At 36.9% G+C, this 12,433-nt stretch overlaps 1 protein-coding gene across 2 annotated transcripts; it reads left to right on the forward strand.

Annotated features, from left to right (window-relative positions):
• Positions 1-3,680: 3,680 nt before the first annotated feature.
• Positions 3,681-12,203, forward strand: rer1 (retention in endoplasmic reticulum sorting receptor 1). 2 transcript variants are annotated; one of them, XM_061074759.1, is made up of 8 exons: positions 3,681-3,801; positions 5,579-5,660; positions 6,082-6,186; positions 7,277-7,373; positions 7,792-7,870; positions 8,716-8,851; positions 10,186-10,240; positions 11,666-12,203. In XM_061074759.1, the coding sequence occupies exons 2-8, from the start codon at positions 5,580-5,582 to the stop codon at positions 11,674-11,676; spliced, it is 564 nt and encodes a 187-aa protein (XP_060930742.1). In that variant the 5' UTR covers positions 3,681-3,801; position 5,579; the 3' UTR covers positions 11,677-12,203. The 2 variants fall into 2 exon arrangements, with proteins under 2 accessions (XP_060930742.1, XP_060930741.1); XM_061074758.1 differs by having other exon boundaries at positions 3,682-3,801; positions 10,186-12,203.
• Positions 12,204-12,433: the final 230 nt, after the last annotated feature.

Here is a 12,433-nt window from a genome sequence, read left to right on the forward strand (position 1 = left end):
TGAATGCAATTTCCTGTGCTTTCCTTATTTTGTGCATGAACACTTGCTCCATCCAGGACTTTGAACATGAGATACCACAAAATACGTCTCAAGTTCTCCCACCGTACACCACTGCGACAATACAACTGTCAAGGCAATGCCAATGAAAGAACACATTGTTTGAACTGTAAGTTTTCCGACTCTAATGATCGCAGATTACAAGTGCGGACTATCAAATATTCTGGGAGGCGGGATGTTGTTTGGTCTCACAGTGCAATAATAGATGCAACATTTTTCCTAACAGTACAGACATTTATGGTGAACATCAACTGTAGCATTGAATAGTTTTAATTTACATATTTTCTTTTATCATAAAATTACTTCTCAGCTGCCTTATTTATTGCTCTTTCAGTTTTACTTCACTTGTGCAAATGTATATACTGTAACTTGTAAATGTTTTAGACTAGCTGGGTTGAAAATGGGTATTTAGAATCAAAATGAAAACTTGTGTTTCCTGTTTGAACCAAATGTACAGAGGCGATTGGTAAATCAGTTATGGGATCACCTAGTTGTGTATATTATAATGGAAAAGATAACTTGATGACTTCTAGTTCAGTATGCCCTTATCATTTCAATGTTCAAATTTATTAAATGGGATTTGGTATTCAAGGGAAGTCCCATCCAAGTCAACAAGTAAAATCCAAAGTAAAACATTGCATCCATTACTTTTTTACTATGGGAGGTGTTGTATTTATATATACTAGTATGGAAACACACTACAAAACAGCTGAGAGGCAAAATATCAAAAACAGTATTATATCTTTTAATAGCAGGGATTCAATCAGAGTTGTGAAAATACATCAAGAATGGCATCCCTGTTTACGACACTAGACAAGACAGTAGTATGTTTCTACTTTTTGGTGAATTTTGAATAAAACCTTGCAGGGCAGGGTCCTCATACTAGCTGTGTGTTTCTTCATAGCACTTGATTGTGGATATTTAATCATTAACAACATTCCAATTTCAATCCATTGCCATCAACCTGATTGATCATGGTGCAATTTAAGTATGGTGTCAAATTTGTTTCTAGTAAGTAGCTGACTTTGCACCATGACAATAATCTCTACCTGAGAAGCAGTAATTATTGCATGGCCCTCATACGTTCACACTTCCACCGGCTAACACCAACTGGTCAAAGACAGAGCACTTTAATGCTTTAGGTAAAATTATTTAGTGATTATTTGTGCTTATGATCAGTATTATGCATTGTCATAGTGTAAATAGAAATAGTGCTTTGTTTTGATATGCCTGGTAAGTTTTTTTTATAAATATATATAGATTATTATTAAGATGTTTGTAACTATTGCTGTTGATCAATGTCTATTAGTTTCTGAGGTTGTAAAGTTCAGTGTTTTTTTTTCTTAAAACCGTGGATATTAAAATATTTGGCGTCTTTTAATGTCTCTCTTTATTGAAGTCAAGAAATGTTCAAGACTAATCACTGCTCTGAGTTTTTTCTTATTGATGTTTATGGTAGTTGTCACACATGTGGGAATAATGCCTGCAGCATTTGATAACACATGCATTTGGATCAAGATAGATATGATAGCTTGATGTTAAGTGCGATTTGTACAGATAAAAGACAGACAGTACAGTCACATTGGAATTCATATGCACGGCACACAGAGCCAAATTGACAATTAGGTAAAAGAGCAACACTAAACTATTAATAAATTGACAAAATATGAAAGTATCAGGTAAAAAAAAAATATACATACATCAAATTTGTATATATGCATATATATATAAATATAGAATAATTAAATATAATATAAAAATAACCTATGCAGTTCTGAGTTATTGCATATAAGCACAATGACTTCACTGAAATATTGAACCAAATGCACTGAATTATTGCACATAAGGATAAAAGATTGGAATTGGTGAGGCTTGTGTGTGTAGTAACTCCAAGCCGGAGTTGTGGGTGTGTCTGGTGTCTTGGTCCTCAGCATCAGAGATTTCAGACTCGGAATCAAGACTAAGAATTGCCTCCTCATTTTCCTCGTCCTGTTCTTCATACAGCATCTTTAAACCGTAAGTCTGAAATGACTGTGACCAGCCATACTAACACTCTGGATAAAGAAAATCAAAAGCATATTTTCAAATGCAAATCAAACAGTCTATTAAGTTTATACTGTGATATTTTGAGTTTTATTTTGTTGATTTAGCTATGGTTAGCTAGCCAGAAAAGAAGCAAGCTACCTAACAGCTAGTTAGTATTGTACATAGTTGTCTTTCTCACGAGTAATGGATTGTAAAATAAGACTTAAATGCATCAGATGTGCAAAGGCACAGATGTGAAATGAATGGCAGGTGTTCTGAAGTGAATAAAACCGTATGGCTCATTTTTGCAAATTTACGTTTGTTTATAAAGTCAGAAAGGAAAAAGGGACATATTGATTTGTGGTTATCAAATACAAGATATTTTATTAATACTTCGAATATTAAATGACAAAATATTTATTTCAAACATATAGCAAAGAAACACTCATGCATAAAATAACACGGGGAATGAATACGGGTCATTTTTACCCATGTGATGCATTAGAAGGGTAGCTATTCAAAAATCATATTTATTCAAAAAAGTAACAAAGGAAAAAATAAAAATAAGGATTTGTGATGACCAAAAACAAGTTAGTTTGAGAATGCCTGAAGTAGTGAATGATGAAAGTCATTCACTGTAGAGATGGAGTAGTTTGAAATGGGCTCATCAGGTCCCGAGATGGCAAGTCCTCATGCCAGCAAAGTGTTGGTTTATATTATAATAATAACTACAAACTTTATTTATTGAGCACTTTTCAAAATCCACATTGCTTTACATTGGCAGCAAAATAAAACCAACAAGTCATAAAATCCTCAACAAAATAGAACAAACTAGTCATAAAATGAAAATGGTGAAAAAGAATTTGCAACATACAAACCAATATGGTATGTGAAAACAGAAACAGGGAAATTTAAACTCAATTATTCTCAATTATTCCATTAAATAAGAGAACAGTGAATAAAACAAAAGAGTATGAAGTCTTAAAAACGATAACGTAATAATAATGTAATTAGTCAATCGTGTATTATACATCCATGGTTTGTGTTCATAGCCTTCACCTCTCCTCTGTGGTGTGACCTTAACCCTTTTTATAGTCTGTGGTGTGACCCTAACCGTTTTATATTTGCTCAGTGGCGTGATCAGTGTCATTAGCTAGTGATGGCGACATGAAGCTTCATGAAGCTCTGAAGCTTTCCATCCAATTGTTTCACTCATGGGCCAAAGCTTCATGGTGCGCCATCAAGTGGACAATACATGTAAAACAGCAGAGTGGTTATAATGACACCATGGCTTTGGTGTGTGAAGCTTTGAATTGAATAAATTAATGAACGATGTTTGTGATGCCAATACTTAAATTATGAACTTATTAATATTGTTTCTGTCTTTTTGATACACTGGCGGGGCCAAAAGGGAAAGTGGAAAAAAATTGGGCAGAGGCTTGTGATGTGAATGTGCTACTAGAGACAAGATTTTATTAATTTTTATTCAAAAATTACAACTTTTTCCTGACTCAGTCACGTGGTACGGCCGGCTCGCGAGGCTCTGAACGTCACCACATACGTCACGAACACAGTGTCAGTAGCTCGTCGTACTCGGGGATCGACCTTCCTGCCTGGCGTGTGTTCGAGTCCTAGCGGAAGTACTGACGTGTTCACTCGAGAGGTGGCTAGTTTAGCTAGCTAGGTAGAGCCGGGTAGTGACATCAGCGGCCGCATCAGGTAAGAGAGGAGCGCCATTGATTATCCTCACTTGATTTACAAACGCAACCCAAAGACACAGAGAGACATAGGAACCAGGAGCCACTCGGGACAGACACGGTGTCGTTGGGTAAACTGTGACGCGGTTTACTGACGTTGAGTTTCATTTCTGCCCGAGCCGGACGGCTAGCTGAGGAGCCGTCGGCAGCGTAGTACCGAACCTCCGGAAGTGAGTTGTCAGATTATCAAACTCATTGCCGGGACTTGTAGTTCGATGTTTTCCGGAGACAGCTACGTTGCAATGAAGTGAACGCGAGTCACGAACTACATTTTATAATGGCTCGGCTTTAATAGACTCCACTGGTGAGTTGTGGGAAGTGTAGTCATGTGAATTGATTTAAGGGCCGTATGGGGTTAACTGAAGCTTCGTCTAAAACTACATCCCCCATACTAACAGGTAATTTGGGCGAAAGGGCAATGTACGGCAAGATAGCTGGTTAGCTATTCCTAGGGCTAATTTGTCAGCTAACGTCCGTGATAAAAAAAAACTACAACCGATAAAACGATAGTATTTGTCGCTTTAGTTGTAGCGATTGTAGCGATTTCACTATTTTCTCAGTGTGTGTCTTTCTGCAAATGTTACCTGTTCGCTGCCTTCCGGAGTGCCTCAGCCTGTTAGCTAGTTATGCAGCTAACGTTAGCTAGCCCCCATAACGCACAGTTAAACCCGGTCTTGCCTTTATTCCGCTAACGCTACGTGTCGAAATACATCATTACAATTCCCGAGTTAATGGATGTGTAATGACACCACACGTTGTGATTGGTGGTCTACTAATGTCCACGTTACATAGGAGATTCACGACCAACTCGTTTCTAAATCAATGGACCTCTCGTTCCTGTGTGAAAGTAGCTGAAATGTGTGGCCATGGCCAGTTAGCGTGTTCACTTTAACAGGGACGATATTAGATTGTGTTCTCGTTTTCTTTTGCCAGTGATCGTTCGGATTTCCGTACACGGTTCGCGTGAACCAGGATGACACACGTTAGAGAGCAGCTCCTGTAGATTTAGATCATCGGAGAATATCGCACATCTACCACAACAAGCTGGTCACACATTTCAGAAGTGTGTCTCCTTTTTAACTCGTCTCAATGAATGGATTATGTGTGTGTATGATCAGTGAAAACCAATCACTGATTTGGAAGTGACAGACCTCCTGCTGTTCTGTTGCATGCAGGCAGACGCATCCATGTCATTTTGTGCTGTTTCATCTCTTTGTGATCGCTTCAAGCATCAAATCATGCTGCTGCCTCCATGGTGATATTTATCTGAAACTGCTATAATCCCATTCAGGGGATCCAGGGACCCATAGGAGTCCAGTATATCTTTAGAAGGCCTTGCAGGAATGTAGAACATCCAAACACCAGATACAGTTAGATATGGTAGGCTATTTAATAAAATCTCCTTAAATTGCCATTTCTATTTATTCATAATAGCCGAAGCACTGGATTGTGATTAAGATAAGGCCAGTGAATGTTGGAATGTGCGTCTAGTCTCCTAATAAAAAAAACGTATGTTGAGTGTAGACAATTCCAACTGGCTGGTTTACAAACTTGAAATTCCAGCCTCTGTACACCCAAGGGTGGTGGAGATACTAGAGTTGTGGATCCTAGATAATGAAGCTGCTATGCAGCTTCAAATACAAATCCATCTATGCAGTGACAAATGGCCAGTTTCAGTCAAACTAGCCAGGTAAGTTATATTCTTCTACCACTAATCAATATGCTCTGTTTGTCTGTAGAATGTCAGAAGGGGACAGTGTTGGGGATTCGATCCATGGGAAACCATCTGTAGTTGGTGCCTTCTTCACACGGATTGGACAGGTGAGTGATCGTGTGATGTGTGAGTCTTATTAACTTGATATAACAAGTTTAAAAATTCTGATATGGTGCTAAATATCAAAATAACCACTCAGTAGTTTTTCCCCCAAGTTTTGTACTCAGTGGTGTTATTAATTCTTAAACAATGTCACTTGCTATCATAAGTGAGAAGTGGTCAATTGGTTTGTCTATGTGTATTCCAGCAGTCAGGCAGAGACAAAGGGCCTAGGGTTTGGGAATATTTTCCTTTACATTCAGTAGATATAAGGATGACAGGTTGCAGATGTTATGTCTTTTAGTCATATTTCTGCAAAAGTGAAACAGACAAATGTTGTGTTTCTCTAAGGTTATATCTTGCTTGTTCATGGATGTTTTCCCCTGATGACTACTCCTTGTTTTCTTTTGTGTATGTATCGTGGAACAGGTCTATCAGTCATGGCTAGACAAGTCAACGCCATTCCATGCAGCCCGATGGGCATCCACTCTACTACTTACTGCTGTCTACATGATCAGAGTGTACATACTACAGGTAATCTTTCATTTCTGTTTATTACCTCATTTACTACATTGTTATTTGCTCAGGTAAAGTAAGAAAATGTAAGCCATGGGAATTGTAAGTAGTCGTGATGACAGCATCACTGCAACTGATGTCTGACCTTTGTCCAAATGTGATTTAAAAACTACAAATAAATTATCTTGAAAGGAATTAAAGTTTTGCAATTAAAGAAAGTAAATAATATTAAATAGTAGACTTATATGTCCAGTTAGGTCCCTTTTGGCTATATATGCCTTTTGGGGCACGGACTATGTTATCGAAATACATGTTATGGATAAATTACGGCTCAGTGACTGAGTTTTGGCTCAACCAGCATTTAACAACACATTCAGAAACAGACAAAATTAATCATGCTATTTATGTGGTGAGTGAGCTAATAGCTAAACAAATTCCAGAAGGAGAGTATATAAAAAAGCCTCGTTGCTGGTGTTGTGCTGCTAGAGCCCAACCAAGTAAAATTGCTCCAAATTCACAGTTTGTTACTAAGAACTGTTGCAGAGCAGATTACAGATACAGCACAAGCTACAAAAAACACTCTGAGGACAGTTTTTCCGACCAGGAACTTTGTTTGTGGGGTCACTGCTGAGTTTGACCCAAGGGAGGAATTACTGTTTCTGCATGTCATGCATGCCACTAACAGAGGTGAGGATTGGGTGTAGTTGTTTTCTTTGGGCTAAAAACCTGCTGCAAGTAGCATCATCATCACTGACATCAGACCTCTCACCAAAGAGAAGAAGGCAGTTCCAGCCATTGTATTAGAGAGGTTAGTGTATGTGTGCAATTATTTAGTAGGCTCCTTGATGGATTTTATAAACATTGCAAAGGTTCTTGATGGTAGTAACCTTGTCACCTACTTAGGTGATGCTCCAAGTGGACAGTAACTCTTGACATCTATATTTTTTTTTGCTGGGGGCTGATGCTCCTTGCTTTAAAATTTTGATTTACAGTTGTTATACGACTCACTAATAGGTTTTAAATTTGTCTGTAACAAGGGTGCACCTCCATGTTCACAAGTTACCCAGAAATCATTTTAACGTGTTGCTGTTCCTCTGCTGCTTTTCAGGGATGGTATATAGTAACGTATGCTTTGGGAATCTACCATCTCAACCTCTTCATTGCTTTTCTATCGCCAAAAGTGGATCCCTCAATGCTTGACGAAGGCAAGTTGCATCAAATCATTTTTTATTTTTGGTCATGTTGTGCACTTGGTATATTATCTGTCTGTTTATTCAGTATTTTGACTTGTTAAACTTATCTCAAATGTCAGTCCATAAAACATCAAAGTTCTCATATATTCTACAGGTATGCATGAACTTTGTTTTTTTATTGCAAATGTTTTCATAGTCTATAAATTTGTCCAAGGAACAGAATACAGAAAATGTTATGTCTTAGCACCAGACACTCTGATGTAAACATGTGGATTAATAATTTCAGTTCCACAGTAAAAAAAAAAAATACTCAAGCAAAATGATTTAAAAATGTTATCTTACATTTTTTTTTATATATGGTCTATATGCTCAGACATGAATGTATCCTTTTTAATAACCACCACATCATCTGTTAACATATCTCCTGCAGATGAGGGCCCATCCCTTCCTACCAAGCAGAACGAGGAGTTTCGCCCCTTCATCAGGAGGTTGCCTGAATTCAAATTCTGGTGAGAGTCCAACTCGTGGTCGGGGCACCTATCTCTTTCCATCCACAGAGAGATTGCAAATTATGTTCTTTCAAATGACTTGTGTGGTACATGGTTAAGTCACGCAGAGCTCATTTGTAAAAGGACGTAGAATCTTTAGCATAAACCACAGACATGGGGTGGAATAAATCTGTGTATTTGTATCAGTTCTATTTTATTCATATTCTCCATAGATAAACTTCTGTCTTTTAAACATAATCAGCAACTTGTTTTGACAGACTTCTACAGCACAATTTAACCTCTTTGGGCAGTTTTAATCCATTCTAAAAGTTATATAATAGTTATACGTTTAAGAAACGTGCTATTAATAGAGCAACAAAACCATATAAATTGTGTTGTACCAGTTAAACTTTGTTTGTTATGTGTTTATGCAAATTCTGCATCCTGCTGTGTACAACTACAGGAAGAGAGTGGCAGGGTTTTGCATCAGTCATTCTGCAGAAGCAATTTGTCTGGTGTATAAAAATACAATCTAGGGTTCCTCTTTCCATGTGGTTAGTCGCTATGCTGTCATAAATGTTAAACATACAAATATAAATGACCGGGTTGTTTTAAAATTATCCTGGTTAAAGTTATTTATTGTTCATTATTTATTTATTTAAATAAAATATGATAAAGCATATGAAGATATTAAGTTTAGTCACCAAGTCTCCTTCATTTTCCATCATGTATTTATTTCATGTTCTGAACGAATTTAGTGAATAACAGTTAAGGATGAAGGCTTTGCTGACTCTCCGTGTCCAAAGGGATCAGAGAAAAAAAAGATTACACAGTTTTAACTGAGGTCATTTTTCTTTTTTTTCTAGGCATTCTGCGACAAAGGGCATCGTCATCGCCATGATCTGCACATTTTTTGAGGCCTTCAACGTTCCAGTGTTCTGGCCTATACTTGTAATGTACTTCATCATGCTCTTCTGCATCACCATGAAGAGGCAGATCAAGGTAAATCGTGTACACACACTCACTCACTGAAAGATACAGTACATGCAACTGTTTACATTGACACTTTGGATGTAATGGAGTCACAGCAGTGTTACGCAAGCAGTGCCTTTCATCTTAGGTTTTTTTTAGGATAAGTCAAATAACCCGTTGAGAGAGGCTTCAGGTCTATTTATTATGCCCCATAGCTGTTAGCTCTCGCAACTTACTTGTTCAAAATGTCAGAAAAACCAACTGCCCAATGCAATTAGGGATTTACATTTTTATTTATAATTTCTAATCTATGATGATTTGATCATTGCCCCGGAAACAGATTATTTGCCATTACCCAACAAGATTAAAATGTTATATAATTGATGACACATTAAAAAATTCCAATGCATCGCTTTTTGAATAAGGGTTTAATTTTGAACAAACGGCAGCATAAACAGGAGAAAAATGAGGATTCACTCATCACACACCTGCAGCATTGCTGGGCCCTCTCTTATTCACCAGATCACAATAATCAGCCTTCATAAACATGCAGGACCTACTCAGTCCTCAGCATACAGCTTCTCTACTAGTTCTTATTCAGAAATGGCACCATGTGCACATGCTGTGGGGTCAGTCTGGTTCACAGTCTGTTAACTGTGACACCCACGGTAGAGAATACCTTCTCAGATGGTATAGATGTCCTAGGAACACCGTCACCGATACTGAGTCAGGCAACATTCTAATAGTTGGTTCATGTTTAAATAGTTAATGATGAACATCCCTAAATGCAACACAAGTTACATTCAGATGGGTCATGTTTTTTGAAAGGATATCTTTTTGAATTAATTATATTGTACAGGTGTTTTTTTTATTGTGTTCACCCTCAAGGCCTCAACAGATGGTTCACCCAAAAATGAAACTTCACTCATCTACTCACCACTATGCCGACGGAGGGGTGGGTGAAGTGTTTGAGTCCAAAAAACACTAAACACCTTTGCAGCAGAATCCAATACAATTGTAGTAACTAGTGACCAAAGCTTCAGATGTAATTATACAATCGAAAAACATAACATGCTGCTGGTTTACGTCAATTGTGTTGGATTTTTGCAGCAACAATGTTTACCACTGACACTCCTAAAGTGTTTTGTGGACTCAAACACTTTATCCACCCCTCCATCGGGATAGTGGTGAGTAGATCTGGGTTTTCATTTCTGGGTGAACTCTCTCTTAAATAATCAGCGTGTTTTATTTTGAAGACCTGAATATCTTGTTTAAAGCACCAACAAAAAAGTGTTGTAAAAATGTGTGCGCAAACCCAAATACCTGTCACTAATTCTCCTTGTTCTCTTCTCCACTTCCTCCAGCATATGGTCAAGTACAGATACCTACCCTTCACACACGGGAAGAGGACATACAAAGGCAAGGACGAAACAGGGAAAGCCTTTGCTAGTTAATAACTCCCACTTAGTCTTCCCCCTCCGTCTCATTTGAAATCTGCAGTTCACAGCTGGTGGGGAGTGACATGGGTTAGAGATTTTTTGTTTGTTTTTGTAAGTGGAACAGTTTCATTAAAACATAACATGAAAAATACTAGTTTTAATCCATGGTTCAAGGTGTTTGATGAGGATATGGCAATATGGATCGAATTAGCCTGGGAATTTAGCCTTTTTTTCTTTTTCTATTGAGGACCCCGATCTTCAATTTAGGATTTGGTTGCCTTTGTTCACTAGTAGGTAAGATCTGACTCAGTGTTGCCTTTCGTATTTTTAACCCAACGGGGTAAGTATAAAATTCTTAAAGAAGGAACCACACTGATTTAAAAAAAATTTGCAGTGAATTTATTTGGTTGAATTGTTTTTTTTGTTTATTTTCCTTAATGATGGTGATTCCAGTCCATGTCCTTATACCCAACAGAAATAAATTTGCCAACTTTTAAATAATATATCAGTTCCTACTTATTTGTAACAAGTTATATATTGAGAATCCAGAAGTGTTAATAGCAAAATAACACGATTAGATGTGTAATATAAAATCTGAAGGAAATGCAGCAGTCTTTTAATTAGAATCATTTCATCTGTTTCGACAAACGTGCAGCTGGTTTAACTGTGTAGGCCAGTTGTCCTCATGTCCAAATGCAGACGCTTTGAAGAAATTAGTAACATTCCCCTTGAAAATGCATTCAGGACAGAATGGACTTATTATATTTCATCCCTTGAAATAATAGTCTGCATTAATCTCTCTTGGTTTTGATAAATCATGGATTGGTCGTCAATGTGATTCTTTATACAGCCCAGATTACACTGGGATCAATATGGATGATTATCAGTCTTCAGCCACATGTCACAACGCTGAATGCATATTTCAAGGCAAATGTGTCTAACCCCCAACCCATCTTGTTTCCTATAGTGTGTAGTTTACGTCTACTTAAGTTCTTAGTACTTTTTTGTTAGAGTTAAACAGATGGGATACTGTGTCATTGAGCACCCCTGTAAACCAAATTTTTCAATTCATCATATGGGGCATTTAGATTGAAATGGCAAGTCAATGAATTTGCTTTACCTCAGATTTTTACACCATTTTGTGAATAATTAGTCTAAACATATTGTCTTCAATGTTCAGAACCAGTATTCAAGTTTAATTCCTAACGAGGTCTAATCTTACATTATAACAGAGCAATTCCACCTCTCTTTGAAGCATTTACCCATCTGTGTTTCAAAGTCTGGGGTTCATTCGATTTGTATAGACGAGCTGTTGTAGTCCTTGATAATTTGTGTTTACTTTGATTAAAAAAACGTTTTGGTAAATAGTCATTCCAAGCAAACTGTTGTTCTCTTTCTTTTGCAGAGGAAACATAAGAAAACAGAGATTGAGAGCTTTTATTATAACAAATGGATGAAGTGGGTGACGATCACACTTTTTTTTTTTTTCTATAAACCTGTTGATTTTTTGTTTTTCCCATTTTTATCAGAATGCTGGGGATAATCTGTCATTAATAAACTATGATCAGCACTGTAGTAAGGGATCAAAACATTTTCCTGTAAAAAGTTTGTTTCAAATGATTGTCTGGAGGATTTGTATATACATATATATATATTTTAAAATAAGATTTTTTTTTTTTAGATTATTATTATTTTTGTTTTTCTTCCAACCACCATACTGTTTCCTGTTTCCTGTTTTTTTTTCTTTATCCATTTAGGTTGAAATTGACAAAAGCAGAACTGGTTAATTGGGTTCTTAATTTGATTGATTAAACATGTTTCTCATGAATTGCATGTTCTTGTTTTCTTGTGCAACAGTTATTAAAAAAAGGATTTTAATAGCTCAAGTGTAATTTTTTTTCACTCCAAATAACATTAAAGCAGATGTGTCCCTTCAAACAGTATGTCGGTGTCTTGGCTTCATATTTTGTGGGTATTGATGGTTAAAAAAACTAGATCCAAGATGTCAGTACACTTCTATTTCCTCTCTTCAAATCTATTCGATAATTTTGACAGTTTACTCGACATTTTCGACACTCAATAAGAACCCATTTCTTGAATTGCTCTAAAAGCACATACGTCAATTATTAGTCTTATTGTTTAACCCTGTGCTTCCCATGGAGGAAAACAAACG

The sequence above is a fragment of the Limanda limanda genome, chromosome 7 (assembly GCF_963576545.1).
Source record: "Limanda limanda chromosome 7, fLimLim1.1, whole genome shotgun sequence".
NCBI classification, from domain to species: Eukaryota; Metazoa; Chordata; class Actinopteri; order Pleuronectiformes; family Pleuronectidae; genus Limanda; species Limanda limanda.

Coding starts and splice junctions, on each gene's coding strand:
- rer1 (XM_061074758.1), top strand. CDS start 5,580: ATGTCAGAAGGGGACAGTGTTGGGGATTCGATCCATGGGAAACCATCT. Junction 5,661..6,081: donor TCTTCACACGGATTGGACAG/GTGAGTGATCGT, acceptor ATCGTGGAACAG/GTCTATCAGTCATGGCTAGA. Junction 7,374..7,791: donor TCCCTCAATGCTTGACGAAG/GCAAGTTGCATC, acceptor TATCTCCTGCAG/ATGAGGGCCCATCCCTTCCT.